This window comes from Pteropus medius, unplaced genomic scaffold, assembly GCF_902729225.1.
Source record: "Pteropus medius unplaced genomic scaffold, Ma_sr-lr_union100, whole genome shotgun sequence".
Lineage (NCBI taxonomy): Eukaryota > Metazoa > Chordata > Mammalia > Chiroptera > Pteropodidae > Pteropus > Pteropus medius.
The window spans coordinates 17,170,080-17,189,755 of NW_024349799.1; the positions used below are offsets into that span (position 1 = coordinate 17,170,080).

At 41.6% G+C, this 19,676-nt stretch overlaps 1 protein-coding gene across 6 annotated transcripts in view; it reads right to left on the reverse strand.

The window, feature by feature from the left end:
• Nucleotides 1–368: 368 nt before the first annotated feature.
• ANKFY1 (ankyrin repeat and FYVE domain containing 1) overlaps nt 369–19,676 on the reverse strand; it is an 81,055-nt gene continuing 61,747 nt past the window's right edge. For 5 of the 6 annotated variants that reach the window (XM_039886414.1, XM_039886409.1, XM_039886415.1 and 2 more), the window contains 15 exons: nt 19,421–19,518; nt 18,247–18,475; nt 17,214–17,312; nt 16,739–16,892; nt 15,946–16,117; nt 15,038–15,156; nt 14,216–14,372; nt 13,035–13,235; nt 11,271–11,447; nt 7,385–7,532; nt 6,811–6,901; nt 6,416–6,540; nt 5,174–5,320; nt 3,598–3,688; nt 369–2,974 (listed from right to left, as the gene is read on the reverse strand). In XM_039886414.1, coding sequence (XP_039742348.1) covers nt 2,842–2,974; nt 3,598–3,688; nt 5,174–5,320; nt 6,416–6,540; nt 6,811–6,901; nt 7,385–7,532; nt 11,271–11,447; nt 13,035–13,235; nt 14,216–14,372; nt 15,038–15,156; nt 15,946–16,117; nt 16,739–16,892; nt 17,214–17,312; nt 18,247–18,475; nt 19,421–19,518 — 2,141 coding nt within the window. In that variant the 3' untranslated portion in view covers nt 369–2,841. The remainder of the gene's footprint in view (nt 2,975–3,597; nt 3,689–5,173; nt 5,321–6,415; nt 6,541–6,810; nt 6,902–7,384; nt 7,533–11,270; nt 11,448–13,034; nt 13,236–14,215; nt 14,373–15,037; nt 15,157–15,945; nt 16,118–16,738; nt 16,893–17,213; nt 17,313–18,246; nt 18,476–19,420; nt 19,519–19,676) is intronic. The other variant, XM_039886410.1, reaches the window with a different exon arrangement.

Sequence of the window (19,676 nt, forward strand, 5' to 3'; positions counted from 1 at the left end):
CAGGGACCCCACTCCTGGAGAGAATATGGCAGGTGAATTGAGCAATCTAATCCAGCCTCAACTAAACTGGTAATTGGGGTTGACAGTGCACAGGCAACAAACTCCAAATGGAACACATGTTCTAACACATCATTGAGACATCACTAAAAGGATAACTGAAAATTAAAAAGTCCTACGTGTAGGCACTTAAGTTTGCGGGAAATTCTTGTTAGAGGATCATAGCAAGTTAGTTTTAGCCATTTGATTTACATATAGCACATGTATTCGTCTTTAAAAAAAAACTTAATAGACTATATAATAAATCTGGTGATGAGCAAGAGGCAGTTAAAAAGCTAATTCAGCATAACAATGTTGACTGATGCAGCAAATTATATTTTCAGTAAAGTTTATTCTTCCTGTTCTACCCATTCACAATTGGCAACTTTCTGAATGAATAAAATTGAGTTTTGCTCCTAGTATTTAAGCTATGGATTAAAATTTAACAAGAACGGCTAAGCAGTTCTGTAGTTAAGTCTTATAAGCTTGGAGAGCACAAAGGGGACTGAGTGTATAAAGTCCCAGCCAGGGCAGTGTATGGGGCGGACCCAACAGGGCAGCCAACACTCAAGGAACCTGTTGAGTATGTCTTAGGAAGCATCAGCATGGTCAGGGAGATTTCCTAAGACCATCACAAAGTGCTTTTTCTAGATCTACAAGAACGCACCCTGAAGCCAATGCAGAACTCACAAATGTTCCCCTAACCCATGGCTACTCAGTACTATAGGTATCTCTGGACTCTGTAAAGAAACAGAAATGTGACTCAGCATATTTTCAACATGATTTTAAGTGTAATTAGAGGCAAGACTGTTGTTGAAATTGGTATGGCAGGGCAGGGGAAAGATAATCAGCCTCATCCCTGATTGAATTCCCATCCTCCTCTCTCCGCCATGAATGTTAAAAGAACAAGTATAAAAGTACTGACCACCTCAACTCATACTGAAGCATGATCATCTTACTTTCTAATTAAAGAATCAACTAACTAAGCCCTATTTCTTCGTGGCCCTTTTCAGGCAACAGAAAATGGAAACTGACCACATGCCTCACATGGTCAAGTGTTTGCCAAAACTCTTTTTTCTATAAAAATTCTATGTCAACTATGTCACAGACTTTTAGTTCCCCAACTCTTCTAGTTCATTTTTTCTTTTAAACATTGTGCACGAGCTCATATTAACATAGAAAGCAGATATATCTTATAAATCACAGAAATATTAAAAAAACAAGTAGCACTCTGGATTATCAGTTCATTTTACAAACATATTTAGGCAACATAATATATAAATCTACAGCAACATAGAGGACATACCACTATCCAAAACAAACAACAAAAAAAAACAGGCTGTTGCAAAAAAAAATTTAGTCCCTTTTACACATATATCCATACTTCACTAATGGAAAAAAAATGTAGTGGTAATTAAAAGTCTGAAAAAAATCATATATGATTAAGATTGTTAATCTCTGAGTGTTAACTGTACAACACATATTGTTCATCTCAGTTTTTTTTTTTTTGCTTAAGCAGTGGTAAAAGTTTATATATTCATTTTTTAAAAAAACTGGCCAAACCTTCAAAAGAAAAGAAGTTTAACACCTCAGGGTTAATATATGTACTAGCAGCGACTAAAGCCCAATAAGCTCTGGGGGCCTTGTTCAGCATACAAACCAGAGCCTTCCAATACTGGGTTACACACGCTTGGCCAGGGCCGTCGGGCAAGGCAAGCCACACAGAACTGGACCTGGAACCTGGGACCAACAGCACTCACAGCATAACTAGGAAAGGTTTCAACAGGAAGTATTCATGTCAAGGAGATGGGACCTGCCAGCCTGAGGCTGAAGATTCCCCTTCTCATCACTTGGCCTGTGTAACTAACTCTCTTGCTCCAAATGACATTCTGCAGGAGTTTTTCTTTTAAGACTTAGTGTGAGCTGAGGTCCAAAGTTGATCATTAGAATCACTGATGCATGAATGTGTGAGGGTATTTTTGAATATGGATTTTTAAATTGGAATTGCCAATAATGCAGCTATATAAAAAGTGCAGCACAATCAAAGTGCATTTCCTCCACCACTCCCTAGGGGCAGAGTAACTGAGGACTCCACAGACAGGACATAGCAAGATGAGAGGAGGAGACCTAGGAGGTGTCAAGCTGCCAAAGTGCACACCTGACACCTGAGTAGCATGAATACTGGTAAAGCTTTCAGTTGTTAAGGCCACGATTTTTCAGCTCTCATCTTTGAACCCTGTTTAGAAAGACTTCACCTTTTTTAAAGGGGTAGCTCACTAAAATTACAGCTTAGCTTTAAAAAAAAAAAAAGACGTGAGGGCAAGAGGATCCTATAATCTTTACGAAAACACTGTGCAGAAAAATCCACAGCCACTCACCCTAGAGTAAAGCAGGCTCTCGTGGAGCAGCCAGACACCAGCTTTGTACTATTAGGCTCTTGCCTAGTAAGTCTGCCCAGGCAGGAAGTTTTCATGAATGCTCTGAGATGAACACTAAGCTACTGGAAGAGAAAATGGTTTTCGAAGTGTTCTTCTATGTTGCTAGCAGAATGGGTCTAATTCCTAATACACATTTGCCACTTAGGTTAAATGACCTGGTCCGATTACTTAGACATCTAGTGAATTCAATCACAATCTGACACACCAACAATCATACAGAATCATTTGAAATGGAATCTATCACAACATGGTCCTTGTTTGTTCCAGTCTACTGCCGCAGGAAGACGACTGCGAGCTCCTGCTCTGGGTGGAGTCAGGCTGGTGAGCAGAGCAGCTGCTGGGGAGGTGACCTCGACCTTCCTGGGGGCTAAGAGACCCCACCCAAAGTCAGTACATCAAAGCAAATGTTGCAAACTCGCACAGGCTTGTTCAGATCAAACTTTATAATGGGAATCTCCTTGGTCGAGCATTTATGGCAAAGAAGACGTCCACAGTGACGACTGTAGAAGCAAAGAAAGAAGTATGAGAGGAGTACTGAAGAGCAGACTGCTTCCTGGCACGGGGATAGCCACAGTAGCACCCTGAGAAGATAAGGCAAGCTCATGACCAGTACTCTGTGTTCAGTCTGCCCCTTGTCAGCCAAGTTACCAAAGCATGCATAATTTTTAGTCCACTAAAACAAAATTCTAGCCAATAGTTAAAGTAATTCTAGAGAAGGCTCTTTCTTTATAGTTCGAGAGAGGCTCAGCGATAGCCAAAGAACAATCTTATTTTCATAGGAATGGCTCCCCAGTTCTTGGCAGAGCAGCCTGTGCTCAGGCCAGGAAGCACACTTGCTGGGAGGGCAGGACCTCAGCACAGCTTTGCTGCAAGCAGAAAGCCTGGGGCTACCTGGGAACCCCAACATTCAGCAGGAAAGCCACTGGTCTGAGTGCTCCCTGCCTTCCCTACACCATTATGGATGTGCAGAGCCCTGTCATCTCATCACACCATTTGGTCAAACTTTGCCCAGGACAGTGTAGGACCCTGGTAAGATCATGGCTTATCATGGAAAAGGGTAGAAGCGATAACATCAGCACAAGTCCCCTCGCTCCTCTGGCAAGTGATGGGGGTGGAGTCTTACCAGTGATGTTTGCGAGTTGTGACTCCAAACTTGGCAGTGCACTCATAGCAGTTGGAGCCATCACACCATGGAGGCTCCTTGGACAGCATATCTGTAACGCAGGCAGGAAAAGACTAGTTTCTGTCAGACAGTGACTGCGCTAGGCAAGACTTGGAGCTTCAGAAGGAGCAAGGAAACAGACCAGTAAATAAAGCAACACATTGCAGAGTGACATGAGGGATGAAGAAGCAATACATTCTAACCGGGTCAGGGAAACATTCACAGAAGGGAATATGGAGAACCAGCATTTGCCAGGCAGACTGGGGGAGAAGGAAATGGGTGTTCAAGGTAGTATAAGAGTACAGTGTCTGTGAGGGAAATACATGCAGTCAGGGATGGCTGGAGTGTAACAGAGCAGACCAACAGCTACAAAGACTGGTAGGGGTCAAATGGTAAAGGGAAGAAGGAACTAAAACAAGAAAAATTGATGAGGCAGAATCTGTAAGTGTTGGTGAGTGAACAGAAGTGCAGGGTGTGAGAGGGAGGCAAGAAGCAGGAAGGAAACAAAGGTGACTCCCAGTTTCTAGGTGGAGTAACTGGGTCTATGGTGAGACGGCCAGCAGAGAAGAGAAAGAACCAAAGCAGATGAGGAGTTCAGTTTTGAGTTTGCAGAAGTTGTGGGGTATTTAGGTTGGGAGTTATCACTATAGATAATAGCAATAATCACTAGTATTTATTTACTGAACACTAACTATATGCCAGGCACTTTTCTGAGTGCTCTATACACAGCAGAGTGAGCTCACAGGGAGGAGACAGATCACGAATCTATCATTACTGAGCTCTTATACACTGGCACTGTGATGGAATCCTATTCTGAGCCCTTAAAAGGCTGACGACCAAGTACATGGCAAAAAGTAGACCAGATATCATAGAAACAGTGTGGTTTAGTGCTGGCTCCACTACAAACCAGCTTCATGACCTTGGGCAAGTCACCTACATCAAGATCACACAGCCACTAAGTATTTCTGAGTGCACTTCTCTGACCATACCATAGGGCTAATAACCTCATTCTGTCTCCACTATTGGTGATGACAGCACGGTGACATGCGGGCACTTGAGGCATTCTGATTCTTTCTGTTACCTCAGTGAGGACAAGTAAAGACTTGCGAGTATGAAATCATCCAGAGTGAAGCATTCCTCTTCACAAAAGGTACACAGAGAAAGAGTCAGTGGGGGCTGAGGCAGAAGGCCTCTCTGAAGGAGGCAGAAAATCTGAATAAACTGAAGGATGAAAGGTGTGCAGATCAGCAGCCCAGAGCCATGGTAAGGGTGACCTGCCTAGAACTTATGAATTTCTAGTAGGACACTGACAGGGGCCCCAAAGCAGAGTCCCTGAACAGAGTTGTTAATAGTGATCCCACCACCACCACTGCTCACAGGCCCTGCATGGCATTCATAAAAAAGTCCTATGTGGTGCCTAGAAAACTACTGGTTCAGATCTTGAAGCAAGTCATTGTGAGATTTAAAGATCACCATACATCTGGTTAATCCACACTAACTGTGCTTGCACTAAAAGAGCAGAAAGTGGGCCACTCACCTAACAGTCTAAATAGAAGTTGCTTGGTGGCAACCTGATAGTTGAAAATGTTGACTCCTTGGTTATTATTCACCCCAAGGCGAGCCCCAGATCGGACGATGGCTCTGCACAAGTTGGCATTCCCCTTCATGTATGCTAAAAGCAGCACTGGAAAACAAAACCATTTAAATCTCTAAATGATGCAAGATAAAGGTTATTATTCAAATGAGGAAACAGGCATAGAGAATTTACAAAATTTACCCAGAATCACTCGTTAGAATATGACAGAGCTAGGTATTTGACACTAGGTCTTCTTTGTAATTCAGAAGCCTGGACATGGAACACCTGCTTGCCTGCCTATTTACCTGCTTCTAGAAAATAGTGCTCACTAGAGCATGTGCTGGTTCCAGCAGCTCACTCCCAGGGCTGACACGCTGTCAGCTTAAAAAACACATTTGTGTATAAAAGCCAAGAACTCTTCCCAAGGTTAAGAACTGATGACAAACTATTTGTTCCTTTCCTTGGTAACTGCCAAAGGCCATGGAGGCTCTGTTTGGCATGAGGACAAATGAATGAGAATATATAGTAGCAGCAAAAATATCAGAGAACCCTGGGCTGGGAAGAAAGAGATTTGGGTTTCATCTTTGTTTCCTTACTCGAAATACAGGGACACACTATCTTTACTGCTTACCTTATAGGGTTGTTGTGAATATTCAGCAAGAAAATAAATGTAAAAGTATGCCAAAAAAAAAAAAAGAAAGCTACACAAAATAACAGTGATTTTTGGTATGTACACCACCACCATGAGAGAGGCCTATTTATTAGCCCCTCAATAAGATGCCAGCCCTTATCTATATATAACTTGCCACTTTCTCCAAGCATGTCAACACATACGGCAGCACATTTCCTCTTTCTGAAGCATCTGTGAGTGGTTATATTTTATTTCTTTCCTGGGACTTGGGAACTTGGGTAGAGCCCTAGTTGACTGTATAAGAGGTAGGTGAGGGCAATACAAACAGGTGCGCAGGCCTATTTGGACATGGGTATAGCTTTGGAACACTAGATACACTTCATCTGTGCTTGTGCCTAAAATCAGACCCTGCCAAAGTCCAGAGCAGGGATCTGTGACAGATTTTCATAGAGCCCAATTGAAATGCACTGGGCTGAATACCCTTAAATAATGACATGTGTGCTTGGGCTCTTGTTTTTCTAGGAAGCAAGGAACACAAGTGAGACAGGACATACAAACAGCTTATTACATACCCGTGCTTCCTTCTGCATCTGGTTTATCTAGAGGATACTCAGGCATGCACTCTAAGAAGAGATCAAAGATGGCTGCTGCATTTTCTTTGCCATATTGTCCCAAAATGTGCAGTGGTGACTGGCCTCTGATAAAACAAGTTGGAAAAGTTAGGTATATATCTGCCATAGCCATCATGCACAAAAGAGATGGAATTTTCTAAACTCTGTGATGCTGGATAAATCAAAGAACACATAATAGGTCATAAAAGTTTTTCTAAAAAGTATTTTTCAACTAGAAAAATTCCAGGGTACCAAAGGCTAGTTGTGTGCCTTAGTGGCCAGTTCTGTAGCATGCATGTGAGGCTAACATGAGGAACCAGTGACCTGACCACCAGTTCTGGGCCATACACACTCACCGTAGATTAAAGGCTTCGGCGTCCACGGTGCACTCTGTCAGGAGGACCCGGATGTTGTTGAGCCGACCGTGCATGACTGCGAGATGCAGAGCTGTGGAGTAAATCCTCTTACTACGCAGGCCCAGAAGCACATGCAAAAAATCTCGGCCCCTCCTCACCCTCACAAACCTCTCTCTAAAAGATTCAGCTAGAGCAACCACGGTCCACTCACAGAACCATCCTTTCCAGTCTTCACCACCCTTCAAGAATGAGTCATAAATGCAAATGCATAAGACTTTGCTTTCTGCTTCCAAAGTAGAAAGTTATCTAAAGATGAGATTTAATGGCTTCACAAGAAGCCACTTTAGGCTTAAAAGCCTAAAGGATTACCATTCAGATTGGGAGGTTGGTTGCCCACGGCCTGGTCAGTGGTAGGTTGGATGCCCAGTTCAGAGCATTTCCTGTCACTGCTCTACTTCTGTGAAAGCCAATCTCTCTGAGGGGAAGCAGACACAAGGGTACAGTGTGCCTCTACCCTGAGAATGGAGACTGCTTGAGGCATCCAGCACTGAGCACAGGGAAATGACTGAATTACCATTATTTCCATTCTCATCGACAGCAGCAAAGTCCACTCCATTCTCCAAAAGGACTGAACAGATGGTGGGCAGGTCCTGCTGGGCAGCGAGATGGAGGGCAGTCTGGCGGTGCTTGGTTAATTCATTCACTTTGGCTCCTGCAAGAAGCTGTTGAAGTTGATTACATGAGCAGCCTCTTTACTACAACCAAACAAGGTCCCACTTAAGGGGGCCAAGCCTGCCTGTCTTCTATACAATCTGCCCTGCTGGCAAAGCTGGGAGCATAAGAGCCTCACAAACACTCCTGGTAAGGTGTAAGCTAGCAAAACCTGTTCCAAGGGCAAATTAATAAATATCAAAATATTAAAAAGCCATTCCTTAAGACACAGAAACTCTACTTCTAAGACTTCAGAATATAAAACTAGACAGGACTGTAGTTTTATTATACTATATAAAGATGTCTACTGCTTGTAATAGTAAAAACAGATTGCCAAAAGGATTTAGTTATGAAAATTATAATATATACAAAAAAAAGAATAGGTAACTATTAAGATAAAAATTTATAACTTAACATGGAAGGCTGTCTTTGATATAGTAAGTTAAAAAAAGGGCCAGTTAGAAGACAGTATGATAGTATGATTCTTTTTTGGAGAGAGAAAGATATAGAGAAATGTATACACATTCACACACGTACACAAACTTTGAAGGTATTTAAAAGCATATATACCAAACTCAGAAGAGAGTTGGAGGTGAAAGGGAGATACTTTCCCTTTATATCTTTATGTGCTTTATATCCTTATATGTGTTGTTTTTCACAATAAGCATGTACTATTTTTATGTTATTTTTTAAGAGAAAAAATAACAAAAATACAGAATCAAAGGCAGGAAGGACCTTTAAAATATTTTCTCTGTTCATTAGTTATTTGAAGTTGATTCATCATCTACAGACCTCTGGGTATCCAGTCAAGTCACTCATAGGTCCAGATAGGACACAGCACAGGTGTTCATGGTCACAAGTGCTGTGCTAAGGATCACAGCTAACCCAAAAGTTGGATGTTACTTATTATTTTTAATTAATAAACAAATTAAAATGTCAAACAGTACACACCAAAACGTATGCTCTATCACTAGGAATGAAACGGAACTGATCAATATTTTGTAGACTTTCACAAATATCATGATTTCTGAGGATCGTGCTGTCACTGGAGTCTGAGAACTACTATTCACTGTGCTTCATTTAGTCTTAATCATTTTTCTAAGTAAAATAACCTGCTTAAATGAAGTAGATTTAGTGAAAACCCAAGAGACTAAGGTGAGGTTTGGGTAAAGGAATTGTTTCAACATGAACAGGTTCTAACACTAAGCTGTACCAATTGACAGAGGAAGGGATGAATGGCTGGTTACTGTTTGGAAGATCAGCTGTCTCTGGGGATTCTTATAACTTTTGAACTCAGGCCTTAGTAAGGCAGAGGCACTACCCTGGTGAAGGGGCCATGATCCTCAGACCTCCCCAGGTTCTCAGGGTGGCGGGCAGACTGATGAACACGTGGCTCGATTGTACTTCGAGACCCACTTCTGCTTCATTAGCTGTTTCTCCAACATCCAGTCTATGCCTGGCGTCCATCCAAACCACCTCCTCATTCTCCAGTCTATCCCTTACTGCCACTACCTCCCTTTGCACCCCACTGCCAAGGTAAATGCTCTCTCAGCACTAACACATATTGTTTTTCTTCAAAAACAAAATGGCATGGCACCAAATGCTAGTCAGGTGCCCCAGTGAGCAGTTCTGCAATATGTATCTGGGGCTGACAGGAAGCACCAGCAACTGCCAGCTCTTAGGGCCAGCCAGGTGACATAGAGCCCCTGGTCTAGGCTCTGGACCATGCTCTCAGCTAAAACACTTAATGGTTTCTCCATTGACAAAAAAATAAAGGCTGCTCACAGTTTTTGGTTTGAAATATGACACTCCACAACCTGCCTCTCCAACCATATCTCCTACTTTCTACCCAAATTTCCACTAAACTTTTCTACGTAAAATACACCACTACAATTTTCAATTTCTACATCTTTGCTCAGACCCTTCTCCTGCCTGGTGGAGCATTATATTGTACTGAAAAAGACAGGCTTTGGAGTCAAATAGGTATGACTAAAATCCAAGCTATACTGCTGTCTAGCTGTTAATCTTGAGGGGAAAAATTCTCTATGGGCTTAAATTTTTTCCTTTGTAAAATGTTAAAATATTTCCTATACCCCTCTGGGTGGTTTTGTGAATTAAGAGGCAATAAGTTCCTTGACATCAGTATGGGTGATGATGGATCTGAGTTTGTTTTCTGATGTGACTCCAAAAACAAAGGCAACAAAAGCAAAAACAAACAAGTACGACTATAAAAAAGCTTCTGCACAACCAAATCTTTCATCAACAAAATGAAAAGGCAACCTACTGAATGGAAGAAAATATCTGCAAATCACATATTTGATAAGGGTTAATTTAAAAATATCTAAAGAACTTCTACCACTGAATAGCAAAAAAACAAATCATCCGATTGAAAAAATAGGCAGAGGATCTGGATAGACATTTTTACAAAGACATACAGTCAACAAGTACACAAAAGATGCTCAACTTTGTTAATAATCAGAGAAACTCAAATCAAAACCACAATGAAATATCACCTCATACCTGTTCAAATGGCTATTATCAAAAAGACAAGAAATAAGAATAAATAAGGAAGTGAGGATGTAGAGAAAAGGAAGCCCTTATGCACTGTTGGTGGCAATGTAAATTGGTGTAGCCACTATGAAAAATAATATAAAGGTTCTTCAAAAAATTAAAAATAGAACTACCATATGATCCAGCAATTTCATTTCTGGATATTTATCTAGAGAAAATAAAAACACTAATTCAAAAAGATATATGCACACCAATGTTCACTGCAGCATTATTTACAATAATCTAGATATGGAAATAACCTAAGTGTCCACTGATGGATGAATGGATAAAGATAGGGTGTGTATACACCCACGTGCACCACACTGGAATACTATTTAGCCATTAAAAAAATGAAATCTTGCCATTTGTGACAATATGAATGAAACTTGAAGGCATCAGAGTTAGTGAAATAAGTCAAAGACAAATACTGTATGTTCTCACTTACCCAAATTTTGGAATTTGAAAAACAAAAAACCTCGAGCTCATAGATACAGAGAATAGATTGCTGGCTGCCAGAGGAAGAGGCTGGGGGAAGGGCAAAATGGGTGAAGAGGTCAAAAGATACAAACTTCCAGTTATAAAATAAATAAGTTATGGGGATGTAATATGCAAATGGTGACTATAGTTAACATTACTATATTGTATATTTGAAAGCTGCTAAGAGAGTAAATCCTAAAAGTCCTCATCACAAGAAATTTTTTAACTATGGTGACAGATGTTAATTAGACTTACTGTGGTAGTCATTTTGCAATATATATAAATATTGAATCAATATGTTGTATACCTGAAACTAATGTTATATGTCAATTATATCTCAATGGAAAAAAAAAGACTAAAGGTGGGAGATAAAGAGGGGGAGGGAGCGCTCAAAAACACCGGCTGAGTGTCTGACATAGAGTAGGCAAATGACAGAAATGAATCTCTCCCTTCCCTAGATGCTTCCACCCTGCCTCAACCACTCAAATCCTGCTATCCCTCAAGACCTCACTCCAGCATCTGCCCGCCCAAGCAGCCCACTGGGCACTTAGGATATGACGCCCACTACCACACCTATTTTCCTGAGTATATTAGCTTAGCTCCCCAAATTTGCACAGGCCTTTTGCAGTACCTGGCAAAACACTTTTGATGAGAGATTCTGTATACACTCTAACACGTGCTTTGCCTACCTGTTACATGAAATATTTTTCGGCAATACTTACCAAATTGCGTACGATAATCTCTGAGCCTGCTTGGACAGCAAGGTGCAAAGGAGTCAACTTGGAAGCATCCTGAACTCTGGAATTGACATTAGCCTGGACACTGATCAGGAACAGAACACTTTCAATATCAGAGTTCTGAACTGCCACGTGAAGAAAATTCCGGCCCTTGTTATCCACCTAAGGAAACAAGTAGGAACCAAAATATTAGTGTGCCTCTTATGCAAGAGTGCCTCCTGAGCAGCTGCAAGCTGCACTGACCACTGGAGAGGTCATGGTGTAGTCCTTCCCTCAGTTCCAGGAAGCTTCCTCCCAATAACAACACTAAATGCACGCCCTTCCCCCCACCAAAAAACAGACCCATCCTACATATTTGTGCACATGACCACGTGCGCGTGGTTACATCCATGTGGTCGGGGAAAGGGAGTCATTGCACTGATCTAAGGTGCTCTGGCATCCTCCTGCAGCAGGAGCTGGACTTGGAAAGCCAAGAGAGAGACAGGGAAAGGAAGGCACCAAAATACTGAGGTGGTCAGGGAAAGGCAAACCTGGAAATTAGCCTTAGGAGTCTCATGCTTTGGCTAAAACAAGCGCCCAGCATCCTAACATCACAGCTGCAATGCCAGCCTCACCCTGAGCAGTCAATCAAATCTTCAGAAATTTTCAGAAAGTTTTCTTTTATCAGGCTACGGGATAATAGTATATACACCGTAGGAGACAGCCAATATCACGGATTTTGCTTCACTGATGTAGACAAAAGCTCACTCGAATCAAACTACAGAGGGTATTGTAGCTACAAGAGCTATCCTATCAGTATGAGTGCTTTGTGAGAAGTGAAGGAGACACCAACATGCTACACATATACCACATCCCCTCACAAACACACACATATCCACAGCATATGCTGGTATCACAAGCAATGTATATGCAAAAGACTCTGATATACCAGTCTCATACTAGACAGAGAGGAAATGTGAGATGACTGTGTCCATTCATGAACATTTTACACTATCTGAGCAATGGTGAAATAAACACCTACGCGATTCAGTCACACTTATGCAAATGCTCAAGAAACACGATATACAGAAATCTGAAATGCCAAGCAATAGTCTTCAACTTTGTTAGATTTCATTTTGTTCAGGTTCCAAGTTTCCACTTTACCTTAAATGGCAATTCATAAAACTTGGCAGTATTCTAAGTGCTGGATAGAGATTCAAGTGTCTGTAAGACTGACTTAACAAACCCATCTAAGCTCCCACCTCAGATCAGTTGCTATTGTCATTTCCTAGACAATCCGCTACTGCAGGTCAACAGTTCACTATGCATAAAAAACAGGACAATTGAGTCTGCTAAGCTGAATGGTAACAATTTAACTCTTCTAAAATACTCAGAGTTGCCATCAGACCAAAAGCTCCTCAACTCCAATTGCAATCTTTTAAAGACATTCATTACTAGGGTAATTAAATAACCAAACAAAAGCAAAGAATGACCTCAGTTGTACATGAGACAGAATTCTTATTACTGGGTCCAGTCACCTCCAGCTTCCTCCTACATGTGGCACCATCAGATGGCTGGCATACAGGGCAGAACAGTGAAATCTCATACAGCACTGACAGGGTATCAGAAAGGTCAAATTTTAAGAGAGGAGTATAATTTCAGAACAAATGTCTTTATAAATAAGAGATCTATTTAATTGGTGACACATGGTTAGTTTCCATGTAACACGTTCTGCAGTGCTTGGGGCACACTTGGGTATTAGTTCCTTACCTGCTCAGCAGCCCCAGACTCTCGTTTTAGGATGGCCTCAGCTGCCTTGTTGTTCTTGTAAGTCATGGCGCAGGCAAAAGGGGTCAGCCCTTGTCTGTCTCGTACATTCAAGTGGATATCAGGGTGAGAAATCAACAACTGAATGATGACACTATGTTGGTTGCTGATGGCCACATGGACAGGTGTTCTTCCTTCTGCATCCTATAGGGACAAGGTACAGGTTTCAATGTCCAAAGGAAAAACAAAACTCAAGAAAAATATTAAGGGGAATAACTTTTAAAACAAATTTGGTTCTGAGAGTCAATGCTGCCACCCTGTGTTTGAAATCAGCCTTTAAAGAGGCCAAGAAAAGATGACTAAAAGCCACTCCCCATTACTCTATGCTCCAGTGACCCAGGGGCACAAACACACTTGGTTTAGAAGATTTGCAGTCAATCTCATCTCTAAGTTATACTACTCCTTATCTGGCTACAGGGTAGCATACATAAATCTTCATAGGCTATAACATTAAAAAACATCAAGGAACACAACTCAATTATGTTCAACTGGGCTACTGGAACATTTTCCTAAACACTGTACAGATGCTCAGCTTACAATGGAGCTACAACTCAATAAACCCATGGTTAATTGAAAATATTTTAAGTTGAAAATGTATTTAATACACCCAACCTACCAAACATCATAGCTTAGCCTAGCCTACCTTAAATGTGCTCAGAACACTTACAATAGCCTACAACTGGGCCAAGTCATCTAACACTAAGCCCATTTAAACTAACGAGTTGAATATTTCTCATGTAATTTATTATGTGTATCACTTTGGCACCATAATAAAGTCGAAAAATCATTAAGTAGAACCATTGTAAGTTGGGGCTAAAACAAACTCTCAGTGGAAATCTGTAACAGAGATAGGAGGAAAAGAAAAGTTGATTCACTAAATCTACCTCACACTGCAGAAAGGACAAAGGCACAAAGAAGAAAAGTCTTATCATAAAATCATTAAAATTACCAGACAGGCTGTATGGCCCAGAGAAAGTCACTTCGTCTCTCTGTATCTTAGCCCCAATCATGGTAAAGCAGAGGACCAGGACCAGAGAATCTGCAAGGTCCCTTTGCCAGAAGAGGAAATTTTCCTACTTCTGGGGTTACCATCTATCTCTGAGGAAAAGAGAAACTTGCCATACCTGCGCGTTTACATTGGCGCCAAACTCAAGAAGACACTGTACTGTCTCTTCCAGTCCCCAGGAGGCTGCCAAGTGCAAAGGGGTCTGCCCATCTCTGGCCTCTTCCTCACCTTCTCCATTAGCACCAGGTTGTCTGGGACTATTCACATCACAGCCACTAAAAAGAAAGGGAAATGAATACAAGGCTCTTAGCACCATGCTTTCACCAAGCCAAAAGGCATATAGATACAGCAGCAGCTTCATCCAATTCAACAAAAAGCTGCTGCTGCCAAGGACTGCTGTCCTTGGTCCTTGGTCTCAAATACTGGTGTCTGGGTCCCACTCCCATAGATTCTTCTGCAACTGGTCTTGGGGGCAGCCTTGGCATCAGAACTCTTTAAAGCTCCCCAGGAGATATGCATACATTTAAGATTTGAGAACCATTGCTCTAAAGGTTCCTGAGTAACCCTGCCTCCCACACATCCTGTACTGAGAGGTCATGAAGCCTGTTATTGCTCGTGCATCTTAGTGGGGTGCCGCAGAGGCCATTTGGTTTCCTTTACCCCAGCTTCCTGGCTTCTCTTTGTAAACTGGTCTAATTTGACTACGAAAGCCTACATGGCTCCTAAAGTAGAAACCTGAGTTAGCTTTTAGATTCTCTTATCTGGACACATGAGCTCCTCCCCTCATAAGTGAGTTAAGTCGCCTGGCTGACTTGACAGAACAGTGACCCACTGATAGCCTTGATTATGAAAGTCAAGCCAACAACAAAACTAGCCAACTGTAGCCAGTTTGCAATAAACTGAATAAAAAGATTTGAAGAGGTACTTAGGCTTCTCTGACCTGCGAATAAGAAAGCAGGTGATGGACTCATTGTTTTCATCAATGGCTCGGTGCAGGAGTGTTTGAAGACACCCACTAGGTCCTGGACCCCAGCACGTGGCATCACAACCATGTCTGACCTGCAAAAAAACATAGGTTACTCACAAACACTGCCTAGAGAAGGTGAAAACTTTTATTACCATCTCTGAGCTGTATGCATATCATTAGATCCATTTTTCAGGCAAACACAGTTGATAATTAACTGATAATTATTTTAATGTTTCATTATTTTTACAAACACTGATTAAAATCTACTCTGTTTAAGTTCTTGCACTAGGTCCTATGGGATGTGTTTGGGAAGTCTAAGATTGCTATGTTTAATTAGTGCCTTCTAGAGGAACAGAAAATACACATAAGTGCATGCATATACAAATACTCATAAGCCCCCAGTAACACATACCTGTAATTAACAAGTAATCTCAATAACAATTGGGTAACATCCCCCACCAGGTGCAAAATGCCTCAATGTCACATTTCTGACCCTTTGGAAAGCTAAGAAACTTTGAGGGCTACATCCACTTTGGGAAGCCTGTCTTCTGAACAAGGGAGACAAACCTGAGATTTGGGAATTTATCACTATAGTAATAGTGAGGGCAGCCCACAACAAATAAATCTATGTCAGGAGAAGATTCATGAGGAATGTCTCAGTTTTCTTGCTTTTTGGTAATTTTCTTGCTAAAGACAGCATAAAAAAATGCTGGCTGAGACTATGATGAACTTCAAGTTTCTTTAACACGACTTTCTACTGCTCATTCCTGACCCAAAAGGAGCAGACCTCTTGCTTCTTTTGATTGCTATGTAGGCACCAAATCTATCTCTAACAGAAAATATCCACACATATAAACAGGCTAAAATTGAGTTTGTCTCACCAGAGTGGATGCGATGTCCTCCAGATTATTTGCCAACGCAAGCCACAGTGGGGGGTTCCCTTTCTCATCCGGCACGGACATGTCAGCTCCTCGGGTGCATATGGCATCTACTACAAGCGGAAGTTGATTTCTGATGGCCAGCTGAAGGGCTGTCTCCCCATCCTGAGTCCTGCTAGGACATGCACACCAAAACCAACATTTGTAGCTGGATCCAAATGATAAACAGTATCCTTCCATCTCTGGGCAATCCATAGACCAGAATTTGCTGTACCCCTTAAACACACTTCATTCACATTCATTAATATTCTTCCAGAGAAATCTAACCTATCAATAGTATCTGTCCCTTCTGCCTTTTAAAAAATGTATAGCCATGCCATCCTATGTCACAGAGAAGGTAAATGACCAACATCCCAGAATGTTGAAATCTTATAGGCATATAGCTGCTTTTAACAGCATCTTAATAAAATGCCACCTCAACTACCCGTTTGACAAAAAACTTCTTTCACCCACTCATTCAGGATCACTTGACACTGGAGATAAAGCCCTTTGAAAATACAGAAACAATAAAAGTTTAACTCTGTGTATTTTCCCCCCTCAAGTCATTTTGATAGCTCATTTGTTAGAATGTTCTCTGTATGATTATATATAGTTACAGTATTGCACTTGTACTTTTTCAAAGTCATTGTTTCCCTTCCTTTATTTAACAAGGAACAAAAACATATTCTACAAGCAAGACTGTGCTTTTGAATCATCTCAATTAATGTTACCTAGTGTTACAGTTGTTACAACCTACCTTACATTTATATCCGCCTGGTGCTCCAGGAGAAAGAGTGCACTCTTGCTATCCTGCCGCTGCATAGCCATGTGCAGCAAGGTCTGCCCATCTGACATGGTGTCATTGATGCAAGCCCCAGAGCCCAGCAGCTGGGCTGCGATTGTGTGCATGCCTGGGAAATAAACAAGCCCTGATTAATGCATGCCCAGCTTTTCCCATTTCTTCAACATCTTACTACAACAAACACACCCTCTCAACTTTTCAAAGCCAGCAGTTTTCCTCTGGGTAGTACAGGCTTAACCCAAACAGAAAGGTTATTTTACAACCAACTGATTAGCTCCAAGCCCTCTGCATGTGCACTCCCCCTCACTCCCTGGCTCCCTCACCCCCACCTTTACTGAAATATAATAGACTCTTAGTTGTCCATATTTCACCCTCCGCCTTTTACCCTATGTCTGTCGGCAGACATCAACAGCCTCTGGCACCACCTTACCTGTCCATAATGCCAGGCCCAACACAGTTTGATCACGGGAATCCTTGAGGCTGAAGTCCGGAATAATTTGCAAGTTGTTGGTGGCATGAAGAGCATTAGCTAAATTTTTAAAAGAAAAAGAACACTTGATTTCACCATCCCATAGATCACATTTAAGGTACTCAAGAGAATAAAAAGCTCAGTTTCAAAGTGACTGGCTATAAAATATGATCATCTCTTTACAAAGAGAACTGATAAATCTCTTTATGCAGATTGGAAGCCCAGAAATCTGATATTCTAAAACAAAGCTAATGGTGAAAATGATTTTTTTAAAAAACTTAAATCACTGAATCATCACAAAAGGAAACCAGGTTCTGCTATGGAAACATACATTAATTACTTAACTGTGGAAAAAGGATCAAAACAATGCCCTTTCAATGTTTGCCTAATACATAATTCCTACCATCTTATAATTCCTGTGAGGACCAAGAAAAAGGCACATTCTACCTAAAACCCTAATTCCTTCCACAGCACACTGCTAAAAAGTGCTGGCCTTACCTAAGATGCAGGCAAAAGTAAAACAAATTTCAGGACAGAAGAGAGAATCTGAGGATGACTTTCTGAGAGAAATGGGCCTCCCCCACTGCAAGAGCTTTCCTTGGCCCCTCTTTCATAGTTCACCTGCCAAGGAGGCTCAGAGGCAGATCAGAGAACTGACCGCTGGTGGAGGAACTGCTGATAGCAAGATTCTCAAAGACAGTGCCCACACCAAAGCAAAGCTTTGCTTGACCTACACTGGAATGGCCTGGGAAAACATCCCAAATTAAGAGAGAAGTAGTCAAAGGTTCTAACACTTTAACCCAGGGTGAAATGGGCAGGCCCCAATCTGAAAATGTATGCAGTAGTTGGGAACCAGACAATATGCTTATCTAGTTTGACTTGAAAGAATTTTTTGGGTAAGAAAACTCACCAATGCAAGAAACACCAACTCTGCAATTACTTAAAACCACTGTTCAAAGGTCAAACTGATAGGCAGTAATTCCCAACTACCTACCTTTTTGCTCCAGGATAACAGACACTACATCTGGATGATTATAGGCAATTGCCATGTGCAGTGGCGTCTGCATATAGACGCTGCCCACTGAGCTGGTCAGGGATGTAGCCTCCTTTGGCAAAGGCAGAGCTTCTTCCGTCTGCAGGTTTGGGTTGGCACCTTGCTGCAGGAGCTCTGCAGTGAGGTTGGCCAGGCCATGCCGACAGGCTGTGTGCAACGGGGTTTCTCCCTGAATAGAAACAAATGGCCCAATTCAGAGCACTTTCAGGCTGGGAGTTCCCTTCACAAAAAGACAATGACAGCCTAAGTGCTGAAACTCAGTTCAGGTCCCCAGTGCCAGTCACAGCTCTTGGTTCATCCTGTCACCAGCTGAGCACCATGACTTTTGATCCATTCCTCTCTCCCCCTTCCCCCTGTGCCATCATCCTTAGTTTCTTCAGTCTTCCCAAGCACCCTTAAAACTCCTTGGCACCTCATTTTCTGCATTTCCAATGACCCTTTTAACCACCCTAAACTTTGTATTTATAATTATCTTGGTAACTATAATAATATGACTGTTATTAAACAACAGAGGACATCCAAGTATCACTAAAATAAACACTGCAGAAAATGGAAGAGTCTCACAGTCACGGCCCCAGAGATAAACAATGCTTTCAACATGACCATCATGTCTCTTTGAGCCCTGCCAGCACATCTGTGCCATTTCTTTCACCTGTTCTATCAACCTCATCTCAAACTCTGATCAAGTTCACTTCCCTCCACTTTTCAAAATTAGAAACATTTTAAGTTAGTACTACCGGTAATTTGATTCGATATTCAAAAGCTGCAAGACTATACAGTGACTGACAAGAAGTTGCCTTTCATGCCTTGCCCCGCCACCCAATTAACCTCCCCTAAAAAAACCATTACCAGTTTATTTCTTTCCTATAACAGAATATCATACGTATATTGTAGTTTAGGATCTGATATACTTAGGAAATGGTTGCTGAATGAATCAACCAACCAATATTTGAGGATAAAAGCATTTATTTCATTGTTTTTTTTTTAACCACATGCATGTATTACTTTGACAAAAATTAAAAAAAGAATCTATTCCATTTTTTCCTACATATCTGCCACTGCCATTTCTTCCATAGATCAAAACCACTTCCCCTGACTGCCCTGTCAAACTTACCCACTTGTTTCTGTGGTTGACGTGGGCACCATTAGTTGCAAGGAAAAGAGCTGCTGCCTCATTTCCTGCTTCAGCTGCCCGCTGTAGTAAGCAATTTCCTAGGAGAAAATGGGCATATTCATTCTCTCATTTGCATAAAAATGAGATCCAGTTCCATCCTGCACCATACCCCACCTTTTCCCACCACTTATCACAATTGAGAAGCCCACATCAGAAGTCGGTACAAATTAAGTCCACACAGGCACTCCCTAATTGT